The following is a 19,189-nucleotide window of genomic DNA, read 5'->3' as shown; positions in this document are numbered from 1 at the left end:
TCCTGACTTTCATCTTTGGGCATATCTTTGCACAGTTTTGTTATATATATATATAAGTTTTGAGCATAGAATTTACTTCTGTTAGTTTAAGAAAAAATGAGTTTTCTGGCATGATGGTTCCGTGCCCTTTGAGGTTGGATCCATGCAAAGAAAGGATCATATTTCTGGTAATTTGGCTGAAACACAAGAAATTGTGTTTATGCTGGCTTCAGGAAGGCAGACAGTACCTGGTCAAGCATAAAATCTGCCAGGGCAACATTCCTCTCTGAAAATGTTCTAAAACATTTGAACCAGCAGTGTGAGTTTGTACTGCCTCTGCATTTTGTGCCATGTGGTTGCAGCATTTTTGATGTGGTAGTAGCTTAAGACTGGCAGTGCTGCCTCACAGAACCATGCCTATGCCAAATGGGTTCTGTTCTGTACATTCTTCAGCAAAAACAGGGACTAAGTTGGTAGCTGCTGACCCAGAGAAGTTTCAGTGATAAATGTTTTAAGACAAAATAAATCAGGGATTTACTGAGCTACACGGATGACCTGATATCCCAAAAGCTTCTTTTGCTTCGGTTTCATACAGGATCAGAGAGGTACGTATGCAGCCAGGGAGAACAAGCTATTGTGCTGTGTGCATCTTTTCAAAATCAATGTCTGCTCTCTAACACGGATCTGTGAAATGATCTTGAGCCGTTTGGGGCTTGTACATCTGGCTGAGGCCTAAAGTTGTGTGCCTAAATAACAGTTCTCATTTCTGAGAGCATCATGTTAGCTTTTTGTGTTTTAAATTGCCTGGCTATAATATCCAGCTTTGCAACATTCCATCATCTACAAGACATTCCTTCCAGTCTAGAGTTTTCCCTGATTTAGGACATTAACAGTAAATCTCACAGGAACATGCAAGTATTGATCACTGATAACAAATCAGATTAATCAGGGTGGGGTTTCATTCCTTAGGAGTCTCAGGATTGGCTTCTCTGAATATTATTTCTTTGTATTGGTTTGGAACGGCCTGGTTTTGGGTAGCAGGGGTGCCACAAAGATGGCTCCTGTGAGGAAGCTGCTGGAAGCTTCCCACCATGTCCAGCAGAGCCAATGGCTGATGGCTCTGAAGATGGGCATGCTGCTGGCCAAAACTGGGCCAATGAGAGAGGTTGGTAACACCTCTGTGATGACATATTTAAGAAGAAAATCAAAACAAAGTCACAAGATTTTGGATTCTAGTCAGAGAAGAGGAGGAGGTGAGAACATGTGAGGGAAAACAACATGGAGACACCAATGTCAGTGAAGAAGGAGGGGAGGAGGTGCTCCAGGTGCTGGAGCCGAGATTCCTCTGCAGGCCGTGCTAATGACCATGGTGAAGCAGCTGTGCCCCTGCAGCCCATGGGTCCAGGGGGATGCAGAGATCCACCCACAGTCCGTGAGGGAGGTGCCTGTGCCGGAGTGGGTGGGTGCCTGGAGGAAGCTGTGATCCAGTGGAAGGCGCGGTGGAGAGAGAGGGCCCTTGCTCCCAGGCTGGAGCAGCCTGTCCTTGGAGCACTGCACCCTGTGGAAAGAGAGAGCCCCGGTGCAGCAGTTTTGGGAGGGCTGTGTGCCTGTGGGAGAGGCTCACGCTGCAGCAGGGGCGGTGTGGCTGCTGCTCCTGAGAGTGGACCCACGCCGGGGAAGTTCACGGAGAACTGTCTCCCATGGGAGGGACCCCACGGCCTCACAGGGGAAGACTCCTCTCCCGGAGCAGCGGAAGGAAATTTCGGTGATGGACTGACCAAACCCCCATGCCCTGTCTCCCTGCGCTGTCAAGAAGATGGAGGGGAGGGCTGGGGAGTGAAAGGTGTACTAAGGGTTTACTTTACTTCTCATTATCCTCCTTTGTTTCTGTTAGTGATAAATTCACTTTGCAACTTAAGTTGAACCTGTTTCGCCTTTGGAGTGTTTCTCCCGGTCCTTGTCTCACTCATTAAGTGTTCCTTAATTTTTTTTTTTCCTTCTCCCTCCTCTGCTCAGTTGTGGCAGGGGAGGGTGAGTGAGCGGCTCTTGTGGGTGCCTGGCATTGGGCCAGTGTCAAACCACGACATTCTTTTACTACAAGTTTGGAGGAAAACAGTGTAACAAATAATTTCTACAACACAGTGAGAAGAACATGGGAGCTGACTATATACAGAAGAGGTAATACCTTATTAACTAACTCTGTCTCTCTTTCCTCTCTCTTGTAGCTGGTTCTTCTTGAGGCTGCTCTCCTGCTTTGTCTGTCCTGTTCTAGTCTTAGTGGGTGATGTCCCAGCAGCTCTAACCATCAGACTTCAGTACCTCACTAGGTGTGTATTGCTCAATTTTCTCTGCATGTTTTCTGGTGTCGCATGGGGGGCAACAGTCATGTTATGCTACTCATCTCTTGTGGCACTTGAGGCTGAAAATGTCATTGGCATGTGTTATGCTTCGGTTCCATAGATTGTTTAAGCCCCATTTTTGCTTTTATTCTGCTGGTTTTCTTCCCTGGAGAAGCACAAAGCTGCTGTTTCCGTGCACACTCACAGGCCTTCGTGTTTGCTCCTACAGCTGCTGAGCTGCAGTATGAATGAGCTTCTTGATGCTCATAGAAACACCTTGTGCGAGCAGGACTGAGTAGACTTGGAGGGGTCTTGGACAGAGCAGTAGTGGGGCAGCTCTGAACTGAGCATCCAGACTGTTGGACATGAGAAATCCCTGAGAGCCTCTGATGCTGAGAGAAGCCCCTGCTGTGTTCTGTAGGTGGTGGGTGGACACTGCACTCTCCAAACACAGCTCACTCACGGGCCTGATCTGAGGAACACACAGTACTTTGAAGTGCAGGGGATTTGAGGTTCTTCATGACTGTTAGCATTTAGGTGCCCAAATCTCACAGAACATGACCCCTCTTAATCTGAAGAGCTCTTTAAAAACTCTTGACTATCAGCTACATCCTATAATAGCAAAATTAACATGCAGAGTTGACTCATGTTTTTTGTGGAGCACCAAGTGGCCCTTGGAGTCTTGGCAGCGTTTCCAAGAGCCTCAGACTTGGGCATGAGCTGGGGTGTTAGTAGTGAGTGGGACCCCTGTTTTGGCCCTTTGCACTGGGGTGATTTTCATCCTCGGTGAGCACTCAGGTTGTATTGACTCAGAAGGGGCCTTTTGATGCATTAGTTTTTCACATGGACAGTCAGAATAAACACATCCTCTTACTTTGCTCTAATTCTAGTGCAACACTAATGTACGTAGAGTCACGTAGGCAGGAGAGAGAGATTTGCTGCTGTCAGCATAGCCTTTGATACTCTGTAGGCAACTGGTTTCTGTGTTTAGAAGTGCAGCCTAAGGAATAATTTTTACCTGGCTGCTCTGGGTCTAATATTTTCATTTATTGATACCCTTTTCAATGCACTTTAATTTATTTACAAATGGTAGCAAATTGCAAGTGGCAGCCTGAGTAACTAACTCATGAGTCAGTACTTTTTTTTTTCTCCTCCAGTCTAGACTGCTGATAATGTAAATTGTTGAAACCCTGGGTAAATAATTAGGGGTGCAATCAACAGCAAGCAAGTATTTATCTGCTAATAAAACATTTGAAATGCAGAAGTCTGTCTTTGTCCAACAGTTCTTAAAAGGCAGTTATTGGTTCTACTGCTGTTTCTGCATAGCAATTAGGATTTTTATGGTCACTAATTGTACATCTGAAAATTTATACAGTTTATTTTCTGCCTGTGTTTTTCTTTGCATAGAGAAAAGAAGCACAATATTTATGGTTATAAGGAGATTAACACTATACTTTCTGCAGGGAGATCTCTCTAGAGATTTGTACCATTTATAGAACCCAAATTTTCTAGGTTTTCTCATGTGTGGCATCAAAGGGCTTATATCTCATTAAGGATTTTCTGAGTGGGATCTTTGTCACATTCTCAAAATGTGACTTGAAAGTTATATACCAGCTCAGTCATCAACTTGATTTTTATTATTAAAGCTGTAACTGCTTCTGAAGAGGGACTTCTTGATTTTTCATGCACTCTTGATAAGGCTTTTCCTTAGAACAGAAACTTGCATTATATGTTCTACAAGAAACCTGTTTGTTTTAAATTTACTTATTGTAGATAACATCTTGTTATCTTCTTTCTACATCCCCACTGGATTCACCTTCTGAAATCAGTCCCCAGAAATACCCAGCCTGTGGGACCCCCAAAAGATGACTTTTGTGTGATATCATGGTTGCATGTGAGAAAGAGCAGTTCTAGCTGCAGACAGTGAAGTTCCTGAAAGCTGGGCCCCTGTGGGGGTGACTGAGGAGACCTGAATTCCTGCTCTGCAGCACCTTGAAGGAGCCTGTCTCCATTCATCAATCTCTGACTGATCCAGACTCTTTTCTTGGGCCTGGAACATCCCCTCATGAGGTGTATTTGGATCTGTGGCAGCCGGGCTGTTATCTGCCCTAGCATGAGGACAGTGATGATCAGTAACCCAGGGGTTGTCTTTAGGAATGTATAGTTAGAATTGCCACTCCCACTCCCCAGTATGCTTCTTCCAAAATCTGACTTGTGCCCGGGTCTGTGAAGTCCTACTTCTTTCACACTGCAAAGAGTCTGTGAGCATGCCTGTGCTCCTGGGAGTAGAGACAACAAACAGAGCTGTCTCCATCTGTGCAAAAGCAGGGAAGCACAAAAGCAGAAACATGGAACTTGGCTGTGCATGAGCCAGCTGAGGTCCAGAAAGTCTGGCTGTGCTCGTGTCTAGCTGTGCCAGGGCTAAATCATGCTGAGATGGAGCAGGTGAGTCTTCCTGTGACTTCCCATGAATCATATTATCCTTTTAGAGGGTTGTGAGTCTCCTTTGCAGAAACCAAATTGATAACCTCTCTGAAGGTTTTATAGACTTTTAATAATCTATTGGAAGGTCTCAGAAGTTGGCAGCTTGGTCTGTATTTGACTAGTCTGTGACATCTGGAAAACCCTTTGGTGGTTTTTGGTTTTCTTTCAGAATTTCAATAGAAGTTAAATCGATGCATAAATGAGAAAAGTCATTTCTGCTTACTGGTCTGCAAACATGAAAGCCTCAAGTCATGGTTATAAGTAAACATTATGAGATTAATACATGGTAATCCTTACACTGTTCCCAACATGATTTTATATTACCCTGATCCCTTTCAACAGCAACTCTCTAAGGATTAACAATGAACACAGAGCTACTGGCAGGTTATTCCCCATGAAATCAGGGTGTATGTCATTGGGTTTGGGTCTGTCACTTCTGCTCCAGTGTCTTTTCGGCCTGTTGGGTGATTTCAACCATATTTGACAAAAGAAAGGAGACTTTGAGCCTACTTAGGAGTTTCCAACAAACTGTGTAAAAACATGCAGCTTAGTCACTACTAATACTCCTCTTTGGGAGCATAACAATATTATGACCATGTTATTATGAGCTACCAAAGAATCTGCACAGGAGAGAGACCTGATAAATGTAACAGTCATGGAAAATGCATCAGTCAAGAGTGTGCATCATCAAAAGGCACAGAACGATGAATCGCAAAGCATCAGGAAGCAAGGAACTATCTGTGCTCATGGAAATCCTTGTTGATAGATTGAAAACAAAGAATCTTTGGCAGCAAATCAAAGGACAGTTTCTCAGGACTTAACTCTGATCACAGAACATGAACTGTTCTTGAATTACAGGAGCTTGAGACAATTCTGCCTCTGCTCATCTCAGAGATGCTTTAAGTAGTTTGGTAGTGAAGGGGTTACTTGTTTAATGAAGGATTCTGTTGAGGCCATCATTTATGCTTATATTATACTGCTGATTTCATACTCATAGTAAAATATTTTGAATGATGTTCAGGTCACAGATCTGTGGAGTCAGTGGGGAGTTTTACTGCATGCACTGAACAGGTGGAGATAGGGTTTTAAATGGGTTGTTTCATAATCCTGCTAGAGAAGACATAAGGCAGAAGTTCTAACCCATCTAGCTGGTTTCTGAGTTCCTTTTTCTGCATTGAAAGATAAGCAGTCCTCTGTGTTTTCCATGGAAGGTGTTTGCTTTTTTCATTTGCATTATTAGCAAACAGCTGCATGAAGGACTGTTTCATTGGCTGAAATCATCAAGCATTTCAACTGCAATTGCACACTCTGCATTTGAAAGTGTTTTCCATGTTACAGTGTGCTGCATTATTAAAAATGAAAACTGTTTTCAGCTACTGTCTGTTAAGTTTGGGGGGGGTGTGGAAAAATGGACAGAACTGTTTTCTGAAACCATGAAGTTTCTGTCCTTAAAAATGTTAAACTTCTCACTTATGCTGTTGAAGACAAAAATTCCAGGTATCTGTAGAGAGAATGTTCCTCATTCCCTCTAAAGCCATATCTTCTTTATATATTTCTTTTAAGTACGTTATTATTTGCACAGTGAAATTAGCTCTGCAAGAGGGATGAAAACCCTTGTCAGAGCAGTTTTAGCAAAAAGATGAAAGGAATTAAATACAAATTCTCTCAAAGGTGAGCATATATTTTTTTCTTTTTTGAACATGGAAGACTTAGATTAATTACTTTTAATTTAAAATCAGATCAATGGATGGAAAGATGGGTGCTTTTCAGAGAGCGCTGCAGTTTGCTTCTTAGAATGATCAGTATTTTAGCAGGGTGACTAACGATGTGCATTTTTATCTTTAACCTCTGACCTGTGCCCTCCCCACCCTTTACCTAACCCTTTCCATTTGCCCTGGTCAGTTAACAGGCAGGAAGCATTTGAAAGCAGTCATGGATGACTATGATATCAGGTCTGCTGCCAGCATTTTAGCATCTGTTAAAGAGCAAGAAGCTCGTTTCGAGCGGCTCACCCGCGCACTTGAGGAAGAGCGGCGCAATGTCTCCTTGCAACTCGAGCGTGCCAATCAGCCCACAGACCGAATGAGCATTTGCAACATTGGCAATGGTCAGCCACTGGCAACCGCCTGGCAGCAGCTCGTACTGCAGGTAACAGCCTGCTCCTTTCATTGTCACTAGAGTCCACCCCTAGCACAGTGTCCCATTCCAGAAAGTCAGTGCATTCTGTGTGTTGTCAGCATTTCATTATTGCGTGGCGTGTCTTCTGATAGCCCAGAGCTGGGGTGCAGTTTGTGCGCTTCGAGTCATCTGCAAGCTTGAGCTTCAGAGCCTTGGCTTAGAAGTTGCTCTTCCTCTTAGCTCATGGGATACTTTTAAAAGTATGTGCATACTTGAGTAGAAACCCTAAAGAGGGATCTTCACACCCTCCTCTAAATCTATGCACTTGCTGTAAGTCTGGTGATGTGCTTGTGATTGGAAATGAAGGCTGAATCATAATCTCCATAGCAAACAAAATTTCCATTAGAAATAGCTGGACTTTGAATAGAGGGAGCAGCATGAAAAGCAGAGATTTCCCTCCTGCAAAGCCTTATTGTTTGTGTAGGGAGGACTTCATAATTTGTTTCTCATGTGCAGTGAATTGATAGACTATTTTAATGATGCAAACTGGCTTTGTGGGTAGCTATAGATTTCCAAACAATGTTTTGCTTGATATACATTCTTTAACTGTTTAAATGTGCAATGATAAACTACTTACGTCTCTAAATTACTTCAGCTCTCAAACCCCTCTGACACACAAGGTAAGTCATGCAGAAGCAATAGTACCATTTGTGAAGGTCTGTTTCCTGAGAAAACATGGTTCAATTCAGAAGGAAACTGGGCTGTGACGATTCTATAAGTTGTTTCCCAGTTATACCAGACTGTTTTACAATTATACTTGCGTTGAGCTGTATTCAGGCAGACTTTATCTTATATTATGTTAGCACTGCTTTTCTATTAACAGCTGCCATGTTTTTGTACATGTAGATGCTTGAATTTGGGATTTCATGTGAAAGGAGCAGCTTGCACTGGTTAGGCTAAAAGTCTGACCATGTCTGGTAGGAGCTGTAGGTGGTTCTCCTGTGATGAGCATCTGGGCTGGGAGAGGGGGGATGTGCTTACATATTTTTTATAGGAAAAGGACAAGTTCACCTTCACTTTTTCTGAATGACTTTGTGCAAAGTGCCTGATTAATAGCTTCAGAATGAAATTCCTTATCCACAAAACTGATGAAGCATGAGTTTTCTGCATTGTAATGGCTTAAGGTCTAACCACTTCCAAGAAAACTTAATAAAAGAGTTTTAAGTTACTGGGGTCTACATGACTCTTACAGAGAAACAGCCCCTGTAAGTGACCCCAGACTGAATCTGCGTATGCTCAGCTCACTGCCACTGGGTTAGGGGAGCTTCAATTCATTGATAATTAGCACTGAGGTTTTTAGAATACCATGTATATGAAATAAAATGGTTAAAAACGAAATATGCACAATTAAGAATCAACGTAAGGTTAGTTGTGTGAATTCTCATAAAATAGACCAAGGGCCAAATTCCTCCCTGACTTACTAGAATTAAATACTGTTTCAATGAAAGATGAAAGCTGTACATTCAGTCTTATGCAGAACATAGAATCTTTTCATCTCTACTGTTCTGTGTTGCATTTCATTGTGCGGAGTACACAAAGCAAGAGGCGCTCTGTGCTCTACTGTCCGTGGGGATTGCTCACACCCTGTAGTGAAATCCAGCTCTCTGAGGCCGTTTCTGTGAGGACTGGCTGATTGCTGCACATCACCCCATTCAACTGTTTGTTATAAGGAATATTGCAAAGTAACTCAAGTAGCAGCTTTTCCATTTGGAACTTGCATGGTGATTATACATAATCTAGTTATTCTGAGTAGAATTTGGACAAAAGAAATGAGGGTTAGCTCCGTTTTATGAGAGTGACAAATAATCTTTAATCATCTTCACAACCAGGCATCAGTTTTCCATGTTGTTTGTTTGTCAACGTGGAATCTGCCAAAGGGATTTGTTAGGGAAGTGTGTATAGTCAGGGCTTTGTTAATTGAGTCTCAGTACTTTTTTTTTAATATACAATCCCATACTTACTTCTTAGAATAGAAAATTAAGCTTTTTTTTTCCCCCTTTTCATTTTAGACAAGGAAAAGTATTATATATATGGGCAATGTGTCAGGAGTCTTAACAGTTTTCTGAAGTCCTTGAAAGACAAAATCAAGGTCTTAAAAAATATTGATTCTAATTGATTAATTCTGGAACTCTTACTTTAATTTCTTTCTTTTTTTTTTATTTTATTTTAATACTAGCTTTAAACTTGTTCCGTAAGAATAACTCCTTGTCCTAGACAGCCCAGTTAGCCACTTGCTGGTGAGTTCTGCCTGTTCAGTGTGAATTTCAGATACTGGAATAGAACATGTGAGCTCTGGTGCACTTGCTGACTTTTTCTGTGAGTGTGTATGCCATTGTGTCTATTGGCCCTTGATGAGAAGTATCAGATCTGCAAATGAGGTCAGGGATGTGCTGTAATTGCCAAAAATTGCGTGCATAGGCTTCTTGACTTCACATTAAGAAAGCATGGATACTTTTTTTTAAAAATTACCTTAAAGATATCTTAATGGGAGAAGTTGATTACTGGGACAATCTAAACAAATCATTAATGTTTTTTTCAGATATTAGTTAGAAATAGCTGAGATTATTCTTTAACAGGAAACTTTCTCAGAGGAGGGGTTTCTGGGAAACACTGTCCTCACAATGAGAGGTCCTAACTGTTGTTGAAAAGTCTCCCATTCATATTGAGAGTCTTCTATTCAGGTAGTGGCCAAGGCATGTGCTTCCTTAGCCCGCTGCAGAAGGCAGTGCCTGCCAAACCTCCAGGCTCTGCAGAGGTTTGTACCTGTCTCTGTTCCTGCAGGAGGCTGTGAGCAGCTCCTGCCATAGGGACAGTCAGCTTTAACCCGCACAGGCCCTGGTGAATGGGGACAGAAGTGCTCTTTGTGGTTAATGCACTTGGGGTAAATGTAACTTCTGCCCTGTGCAGCTTCCCCAGTGTTCGACTGTAGCTGCAATTAGAGTTTGTTGCTGAGTGTGCAGCCAGTGACATGAATTAGGGTGTTTCAGCTCCAGAACTTTTGGAAGATATGCAGCTTTATACATGTGTTAGCTGCAGATTTTGAAGTGGACAAATAAAGTGCTCTTTCAGACTAAGAAGCCTCTGGGCAAAAGGTCATTAGTTACACAGTGAAAACCTTGGCATTCGTCTGGAAAATGTAACATTTAATGAAACTTTGGTCACAGATCTTTTATCTGGTTAATAAAATCTCCTAAAACTCACTGCAGTTTTTAAGGATGTTCTTGAATGTCTCTGGCCTTGAGTGGTGGGAGCCACATGGCTGGTCACTGCTGTTGGTTTTTGAAAGTGAAACTCTGGTTGGACTGAAAACAGAAGAGTGGTCTGTTAATGTGTATTTGTGTTTGCTTCTCTAACTTTTGAGGTAAATCATGTACATTGGTTATTACAGTATCCCAGGCCATGGGAGTCTTGGCAGTCTTTGCCTTTTTGGTCAGTTTACCAGGGCAGGCACAGTCCAGTAAGTGTCTGAGTTGCTGGTGAGTAGCACCCATCATGTGTTTTCTACATATTCAAGTATCTAGTTGATAAGGTTTTTTACAAGCCTGAGAAATCTTACTGCTCTTCATGTATGAGGTATTTAGTTTAATCTACCTGGTTTTGTTTAACTTCTTTCAAATCAGCCTTCTGCTGCTCTTCACAGTGGGAGCTGAAGTTGGGCAGGGAGGAGATACAGATGTGCCCATGTGGGGTATGTGCTGTGATGGGCTGACACAGAGATGCAATATTAGCACCACAGAACATAACTTACTACTACTAAAGAACATTCTCTCATATATATATATATATAATATATCTATATATACTTTTATTAAAATATTAGACATGTGATACTTATTAAACACAAACCTATATCCTGACTTGGTTTAAACTGGCAAGGCTCCATGGGTTTCAGAGAAGCTCTGTCAAGTCTGATCATCTGGGGAGCTGAAAAAGGTTTGCATTCAAAGATTGTTTCCCATTGGTACATGGTGACAACTTCCCATTCCTGTTAATGTTGCATAACCAAAATAAAGCACAGCATTTAATAGACCTGTGTAAAAAAGCCCTGTAACAATACATTGACTTCAGAGATTCTGTAGTGCCTTTTAGGGATTTGAGAGGGGTTTCTGTCAGAAAAAGCTATTATCCACCTTCTTACAGGTAGGAAAGGTGTGGGAGTTGCCAAATTTCACATGGTACAAATAACAGAAATCAGCCCATTACATGCTGGTGCAGGGTTTTACTTATCAGATATATTGATTCTTATGTGCCTGTAAGAAGTAACATGGGTTGATCTGAGAAGTCTTCACACTGACAAAATCACCCAATAATTAAAAATTTATAACATTTGACTGTTATTTTGATTCTTTTAGGTTCCCAGTGGGGGGTTTGTTGGGGTGTTCTTATATGAAAAAATAAACCAAGTTAATAGAATTAATTTTTTTCTTCACTTTACAAATATGATTATAGCTGTTCGAGGGAAATTAGCTTGTGGAAAAAAGCTACAGAATATTTTCATAGTTATGATTTGGATCATTTACATAGCAGCTTATGTTCCAGAGAAATAACACCTGTTTGAAAACAAACATATTTGACATTTTTTTATATTTTAGGCAGGTATTTTTAAGCCATAATTAAGCACCAATATTCTTCAGTATTTATGTTAATCTGAGGTACCTGTGACTTCTGCCAAAAATGACATTTAGTGAATTGAGGGCCATTTTCAAATAAAAGGTGAACTCTAAAGCACACCAGAACACATGGCGAGAATTAAAAAACAAATACAAGAAGATTAGCTCAAATTGCTTTTCTAAGAAAATACCATCAAGTTAACCTTTCTGAGTCAGCCTGGGCAACAATAACACTTCTGTCTGTATTTCATTACTTCTATTTAAGATTCTCTGCTCCACACTGACGTAGTGCAGACTGCTAGAATGTAGAGGCTATTTCCAGTGCTTTGATAGTAAGAACGTGGGTGCATTAATATTGTATATAATGGGTGTATTAATACTGTATATATGTTTAAACATATCCAGGGAAGAAGCAAAAATGGGTTCTGAGCTATACTGAATCTTCGCCTCACCTTTTCTCTCTTCTGCATCTCATACAAAATGCAGTTCCATCTTTGGGTGTAAAAGTTTCATATAATTAATTTGAGTTTGTAGTGCCTCTTGGCTTCCTGTGTTATGTAACATATTTGCACTCGTATTAAGGGACTGACGGCATGGAAAATTCCTTTTTTTTTGCCTTACAGGTAAGGTCAGGTACAGACAACAATGCTGTCAGTTCATGACAACTCCCTGGTGTTACAATACTGTTTCCTGCTACAATGCCAAATACCAAGAAAAAAACTCACTGGTAGTTAACCCATGGATGTTCTCCTTCTGCTAGTATTGATAGGTAGCAAAATGTCGAAAGAACTTGCAGGGATAATCGAATTCCTTTATAAACCCAGATGAAGGCATAGAAATGTACGTTCTGCTTGAGGGGTACAGCATGGTTTGGTGTCTGTCACTTCACGGCCGATCTCCGGCTGCTGCCACCCCTGCCCAGCTACCCTCACTCTGTAATTTGGCTCATGTTCCTTTGGCCTGTAGGTTCCTGGGAGTTACAGGGGCACTTGCTCTGCCCTCAGCCTGATCCTGCAAATTCAGTGAGTAGAGTTACTGAGCTTCTAGGAGTGACCTGGGTCAGGTTTCAGCTTCTGCATATGTGCAACTATTCAGAGGTTCCGGGGGAAAAAAGAAGAGGGAGATTTGGGAATATGATTCCCATGGGACAATGAGTTCTTATATCAGAATTCATTGTGAGCTGGGAGATACTTGCAGTACCAAGGGATCCCAGCAGTTAGGAACTGCACCAGGAGCCATTACTCAGCTGCTTTTCAGGGAGACATGTTCCCATCTGCTCCCATCCCTGGCTTCTGCTGTGTTGGACATGACAATAATTCCATTTAGCTTGGAGGTTGGAGCTTGAGTGCCTTTTTTATGGACATTGTTCCATCTCTGTGAAAGCATCAGCTCCTGGTTTAGAGTAAGAGTCGGGACCTCTGGCTGATAGCTCAGCAAGAGGGGAAGCTGAAGCAGGAGCTGGTGTTCTCGGGCCCAAAGCACTGCAGTTGGCTTGGGGCAGTGCTGCTGCCAGCCCGCACCCTGCAGGCCTGGGCCAGAGCAGGAGCTCTCCTGGAACTACTGCAGGTGTCAGAGACTTTACAAAGTGACAGCATGGCATGTGGCACCACTGAGGAGCTCCTGCTGTTCGCCTTTCTGCTGGGATGACGCAAATTCCAAAGGAAATCCTACAACCTGCCTTATGTATTGCAGGAGGAATTCCATAGCAGAAGCCTTAAAATATTGTGCATCGGGCATCATGGTATATATCACATGAGAGGCTCTGAAAATGGACTCAAGTGGTATCCCAGCAAGAATTTACATTTCCTTGTTCTTCTGTTTCTTGAATAGTCTCAGCCCGTGATTATTCTTCACTCTTCATTTAAGGCCTTACAATGGTAAAAGCGTGGATACAAGTCAGTGGGAATATTAGTATCAATTTCAGCAACAACTAAGAAGCTTTGACCAGTTGAATCAGAAGCTGTGCAGTCCTTTCCAGAAGGGAATTATTTGATAAGCAAACCACTTAAACCTCACTTATGAGAGTTATTTGGGGCTCAGAACTGCTGGCATGCAGCAGAATCCACTCAAAATCTGATGTGTTATCCGAGAAGTGTTTGTACAAAACTTTGTCAGCGAGTCTAGTTTAAAAAGTAGATTCCAAATGATTCAATAAAAAATAAAAAGGGAACCCAGTAACTGAGAAACTGACCCTCTGTCTGGAGGAAGAATTACTTTATTCTTTGTATGATTTGTTTTTTCGAAATTTAATTACATACTATTTTACAGCTTTACATGTGTAGATTGAATGTATACTTCCAGCTCCAAAAAGCACACCTTTGCAGAAATGTCATTTTTCTCTCTGTCATCAAAAGTACCTCACATTCACGTCTCACACTTCATCTGTTAAGTATGTGCTGTGCAACTCTCTGTGGGAGCTGCTGAATTCCAAAGTGCCATCTAATGTTTGTCTGCAGGACAGCAACTGCCTTGCACTAATGATGGTAACAGTGCAAAGCAATGGCCATGTTTGCCCTAAGCATCTCAAATATTTCTGCAGTTTCATTTGCCTTGAAAGTTTCAACTCCTTTTGTTTTGTGCAAATTTTTATTGAATGAGGTTTTGGAAGCAACTGAAAAGCAAGGATTTTCTTATTTTGTTTGCCAAGACTTGAGAAAGAATGATTTTTCACAAGTGTTAGCCTTTCTGGCCTGGAGCTGTGCCAGGTTTAAATTAAAAATATTTAAATTGAATGACAAATTCACTGTTCCATGGTAATTTTCCATTGCTTTACTAATAGAACTTTAGGTTTTACATTGCTTTACTAATAGAACTATGTTTTCTTCTACAAGAACATATAAGAGAAACACATTAAAATTAAGTTCTGATTGCAGTGTGTTCCTTATTATATAAACAGGTATCTAGGTTGTTCTTTGCATGATATCTCTGAGTGTTACAACATCAGCAAGTATAACAGCAAGTAATTATTAAAAATGTCTCAAAACAGGAACATTAAAATGTAAACATTAAAGAGTAGTATCAGGTTTAATAGGGTTTTTTTAAAAAACAACTTTCTAGTCACATTTACCACATTTGCTTCTTGATAATTAACATGAATCATCTTACATTAAAAGTTGTGATTTATTTTTCATGTCCTGCTGCTTGTTTGTTTCTCAGTTCAGACAGCAGAACATGATTAATTGTCCTGGCTTTTTAAGATTTTTAGTTGTCACACATTTTAGTTCCCAAGCATACGACTGTATTAGTTTAACTGGGATGTTCAGGAAGAAAGATTATAAACCATCAAAACATCTGTTTGCACTGTATCTCCCAATCTGATGAAAAGATTTTGTTCCTAATGCCGGCCTTGATCTGTAGGGGTGCAGTGAGGCAGAGCTTTATCCCTACAAGGCGTTGCCCAGGACCTGGTCAGCCTTTGTGAGCCTCTTCCCTCGCAAAGCCACGTGTGGCTGCAGAAAGGTTTTGCAGAAACTATAAAACCACCAAGCAGCCAACCTGGCAATTTCCTTTTCCCCTGAGCCCTTTGGGCTTTGGACCTGCAGGGTTCAACCTGGCTTTTAAAATCAAAAATTCTGTAGAGTTCCCTTTCAGCTGTTCTGCAGTGTCTGTAATGTCTGAACTAATGCTGAAAGAGCCCAAAATGGGTGTTGGGTTATGATGACATGAATAAATTACTGAGTCTTTTGCTAGTTTAGGCCATCTTGTTAAGGGTTCAAATTATGTTCCTGCTTGCTTTGTCACAAATGTGGAGTAATTCACTGAAGTCATCAGTGTGACTGAGAACAGAATGGCCAAAGATGGCCATGGGCAGCCTGAGGCTGTGTGCCAACTATAATTAAAGCCTTTGATTTAAATAAATGTCACAGTTTTCTCTTTATTTAGGTATTATTTAAAAAAGCCGAAACACAAACCAACCAAACAAAAACCAAAACCCCAACAACTGCTTCTTTTTTAAACTACTAAATTACTAGCTGAAGAGAATATTTTTTATCCATAGTTGTGGTGACTGGGAAATGTTGTAGAATACTGTCAGAGTTCATTTTAAGGACTCAATCTAAAATCCTGGCACAGTGGCATTTTTAGAATACTGTAGTTAAAGATAGAAAAGAACTATAGTGTCTGTGTTTCTAACCCATCTCAATTATCTCTTCTTCCTTTTTGCAGTCTTATTTTCATATGTAACTATTTAAAATACAAGAAACCTGTTCTGGAATAAATTTCCTACACAGAGACCTTAATTCTCTCTTCAGAAGGGACTGCAAAATAGCTTCAGGTTTTGGTTTGAAGAGGACAGTAATTACCATGAAAATGGGTAGATTGTGCAAACAGTTATCAGTCCAGTACATCATGGCAAACCACATTTCTGCCTTCTGGACGAGAGAATGATGTGTTAAGCTGGTACCTTCTGAGCAAGTGTTTGTAATCTGCAGCATGAAATACAGCACAAATCGTCTGGAAAATCCACAAACCAAAACAGAATCTGAGAAACAAAAAATGGTTACTACTGAGTCTTTCTTTCCTGCATTTGAGTCTTTGTTTTCCTTTCCAATAACTACAGCATGAAATTATGGTTACAGTACCAACCTTAAACTTGATTTGTTTTCCTTTCTGTTGTCATTCTGTTATAAATGTCATGGTAATTTAATTTTTTTTTCATAAGCTCGAGGGGGAGGGTGTTTTTATCCCTTTAAAATGTAGTTGATTCTTACCTAAATGAAGCTCCTGGGAAGAAACATAGGTCATTCATTCAACTGCAACCTATATGCAGTGACATGTAGCTTCCTCTGTCCTTTGTTTCTAATGTAAGCAGTGCTGTCACCAGACTGTCCTTGTTCTCATCCTGTCATATGACAACTTAGATGAAATGGAGTTGACTGATATTAGATGTAGCAAGATGGAATCTGTGTTCGTATACAAATTAAAATCTCCTAAACTTACTGAAATGCCTGATGGTGTCAACCTATAGAAAGTGTCTGCTTCCTCTTTGCTGTATTGTTCTTCAGTCTTGTGGTCCTTTAGACCTCTTTTTTAATACTGGCTTCTTAAATTAAAAAAGACACCTAAAATCATTCTCCATATAAACACAACAGCTCCCTGATTGAGGCTTTGTCTCAATTTCTAACCTTGCAGTATGGGAGCAAGAAGATTGTCAAAACCATGTTCATGGCAATGCTAGAAATATCTGGGTGGATGTGTCCTACTAGAGTCACGCAACCATTTTGGAGCAAGTACAGATGCTTTGGAAGGGCTCCTGTAACTTTTCAAATACGTTTAAAAATGACGGTAATGCTAACAGAAAAAGATTTCAAAATGTATCTCGGAGATAGAATGTTCTGTTTTCATTTGTCTGGATTAAAATCACTACTGTAGGGCACTCTGACACATCCCAGCGTGCTGTGCTTTAGATCTCCCACTTACCTTGTTTATTTGCTGCATGAAATTCACAGAAGGACAATAAAATATCCTTGGCATGGAAGCCCCTGTATGAATACAGGCTCTCTAATTCGGAGACTTGCCATGGGTGATGGTGGTGCTTTTGCCTATATGGTTAGCTGGGATTCTTGATTCATCTTGTGCCTTCTTGCTCTGTTGGGTTTATGGAAGTTACATATCACTGAAGCCATATGTTATGATCCCAGGCAGAGCTGTAAACCATTCCCTTTTTACTGCCTCTGAGAGCAGATCAATCTATAGAGCAGCACTAGTGATGGGGAATTTTTTAAGGGTAATGGGGAAAATAAGAAAAGAGAGCTCAGCTGAGATACTATACTATTCCATCTTCCAAAGAATTAATCCCTTCCTATTTATAAATTTTTAATTTCTCAGCAAGAAGAAAGAAGGTTTTCACCCTGCTTTTGCAGCTGGGAAAAAATGTGACAGATTAAGAATTTAAGGTTCATTAAAAAAAAAGAGGGGAAGGTTGTGATGTAGTCAGCAGTCTGATACTAATGGATAGTGTGTGTTGCCAGAATTTGGAAGTTCAGTAGGGATCTAATCCATAACTCTTTTTTAGGTAATTGGTACTTTGACTTCACATTGCCAAATCTCAGCATTCAGAATTATAAGAGCTGGTAAAATACTGCAAGAGGCTAAGGGGACTGGAGATGTAATTTGCCCTTAAAAAAAAACCCAAAAGTTTTAGCTTTGAGTCAAAACATTTTCAAAATTTACTTTACAACGAGAAAGCCTACAAGCATCCATTTTATATTTTAAAAGAAAAGCATGTTTTTAAATAACAACCTGACTCCAGCAGGTGGGACTTCAAAATTCAGCAGCACTAATCTTGCATGGCTTGCACAAATACCTGTGGGTTTACAACATGAGAGACTTCTTATGTGAGTAAGAATTGGCAAGTCCATCCAGGAAGGTTTTCAGTTTCGTCGCTTTGCATGCAAGAGTAGCTCCTTCAGTGCCCTATGGATATAAGCTTTACACTGTTTTTTTCTTTGACAGTGTATAAAGGTCTGGCACATAGCCAGGTGCATGGCTAAATTGAATGGTGCTGTTCTGTGCCAGCATGGCCTCAACAAAAGTGGAGCTATTTTAGTTTGTTAACTGAAGAAAAGTTGGACAAGGAGAAGGGGTGGGGAGAGCACTTTACAAAAGTACAGGAGACTCATACAAACTTTATTCCTTTTGCTTTGGCCTTTACGTATTTTATTAATGGCCACTACAGTTGCCTCTAAATTATTCCCCTGTGGATAGAATACATCTTTTCCCTCCAGTGAAGCAAATCACTTCAGCTAAACCTTGTGGAACATCTACCATTGCCCTTGTGAAACTTTACAGCATTTATTTTTAAACAAACTAGGATGAGCTGGGTAACGTAGTTCTGCCATGTTCCCTGCCCCAAAAATACAAAGCTTTAGCTCTAATATACATCTGGAGTGCTGACACTGGCACTAGTAGGAAGGCTGAAAATAGGATTCAATAGATCTGATACATTTCTTCCACTCTTAAATGAGTGTATAGGAGATGCCACTTTTTCACGTTCCTCTGGTAGGATTGATACAAATTAACTGTTAGTTATGGTGACGCTGGAAGGATGTTTTAAAATTTTCTGGGAACCTGAAGCTGGGATGAAAAGACCCTTTTGTGCAAAGGTGCCTGTTCTGATTAAAGACTATTCAATTGTACCTTTCTTCCTGGTGTGTAGTTGGTCTCCCTGTCTTTGACTATGCCTGTTTTCCAGGGATGGTCTCTAATTTGATGCCAGTATCTTTCAGTCCTTAATTACCATTGTTCAGTCACCAGCTGTTACTGTGTTGGATTTACTTAATTGCTTTGGTTTGCTGCAGGAATCTAGTAGGAAGAGGGAGAAGCACCATTGCCCCTTGGCTGTGTCTGCAAGCACTGCTGGATTTTCAGCACTGGGGGGGCCTTGGCTCCCTCCCAGGTCTGGCCAACAGCTTCCATGGAAGGGCAGGGCTCTGGTTCAGTGCTGGCTGAGCATCTCCTCTTGCCCTGTTGTGGCTCCAGGGGGAAAAACACTTAAGGTTTAGTTAAGGTTGGTTTACACGTACCAACCTACATCTTTCTTTTAAGAACTGATGTCTTAAAATATTTAATACATCACTTTCTGCAGTTTTGTGGAAAAGG

General features: G+C 40.9%; 1 protein-coding gene across 9 annotated transcripts in view; it reads left to right on the top strand.

The window, feature by feature from the left end:
* The window catches only part of ARVCF (ARVCF delta catenin family member), a 259,648-nt gene that overhangs the window by 97,130 nt on the left and 143,329 nt on the right, over positions 1-19,189 (top strand). For 6 of the 9 annotated variants that reach the window (XM_042034729.1, XM_042034728.1, XM_042034732.1 and 3 more), the window contains exons 3-4: positions 2,205-2,306; positions 6,705-6,950. The exons of 1 other annotated variant lie outside the window; for it this stretch is intronic. In XM_042034729.1, coding sequence (XP_041890663.1) covers positions 6,735-6,950 — 216 coding nt within the window. In that variant the 5' untranslated portion in view covers positions 2,205-2,306; positions 6,705-6,734. The remainder of the gene's footprint in view (positions 1-2,204; positions 2,307-6,704; positions 6,951-19,189) is intronic. 2 more of the 9 variants (XM_042034727.1, XM_042034735.1) reach the window with 2 other exon arrangements.

The sequence above is a fragment of the Corvus kubaryi genome, unplaced genomic scaffold (assembly GCF_017639235.1).
Source record: "Corvus kubaryi isolate FWS band 111438036 unplaced genomic scaffold, C.kubaryi_AGA036_p1.0 37382, whole genome shotgun sequence".
Lineage (NCBI taxonomy): Eukaryota > Metazoa > Chordata > Aves > Passeriformes > Corvidae > Corvus > Corvus kubaryi.
Note: the sequence above shows the minus strand (reverse complement) of the source record. Positions and strands in the feature narration are given on the sequence as shown.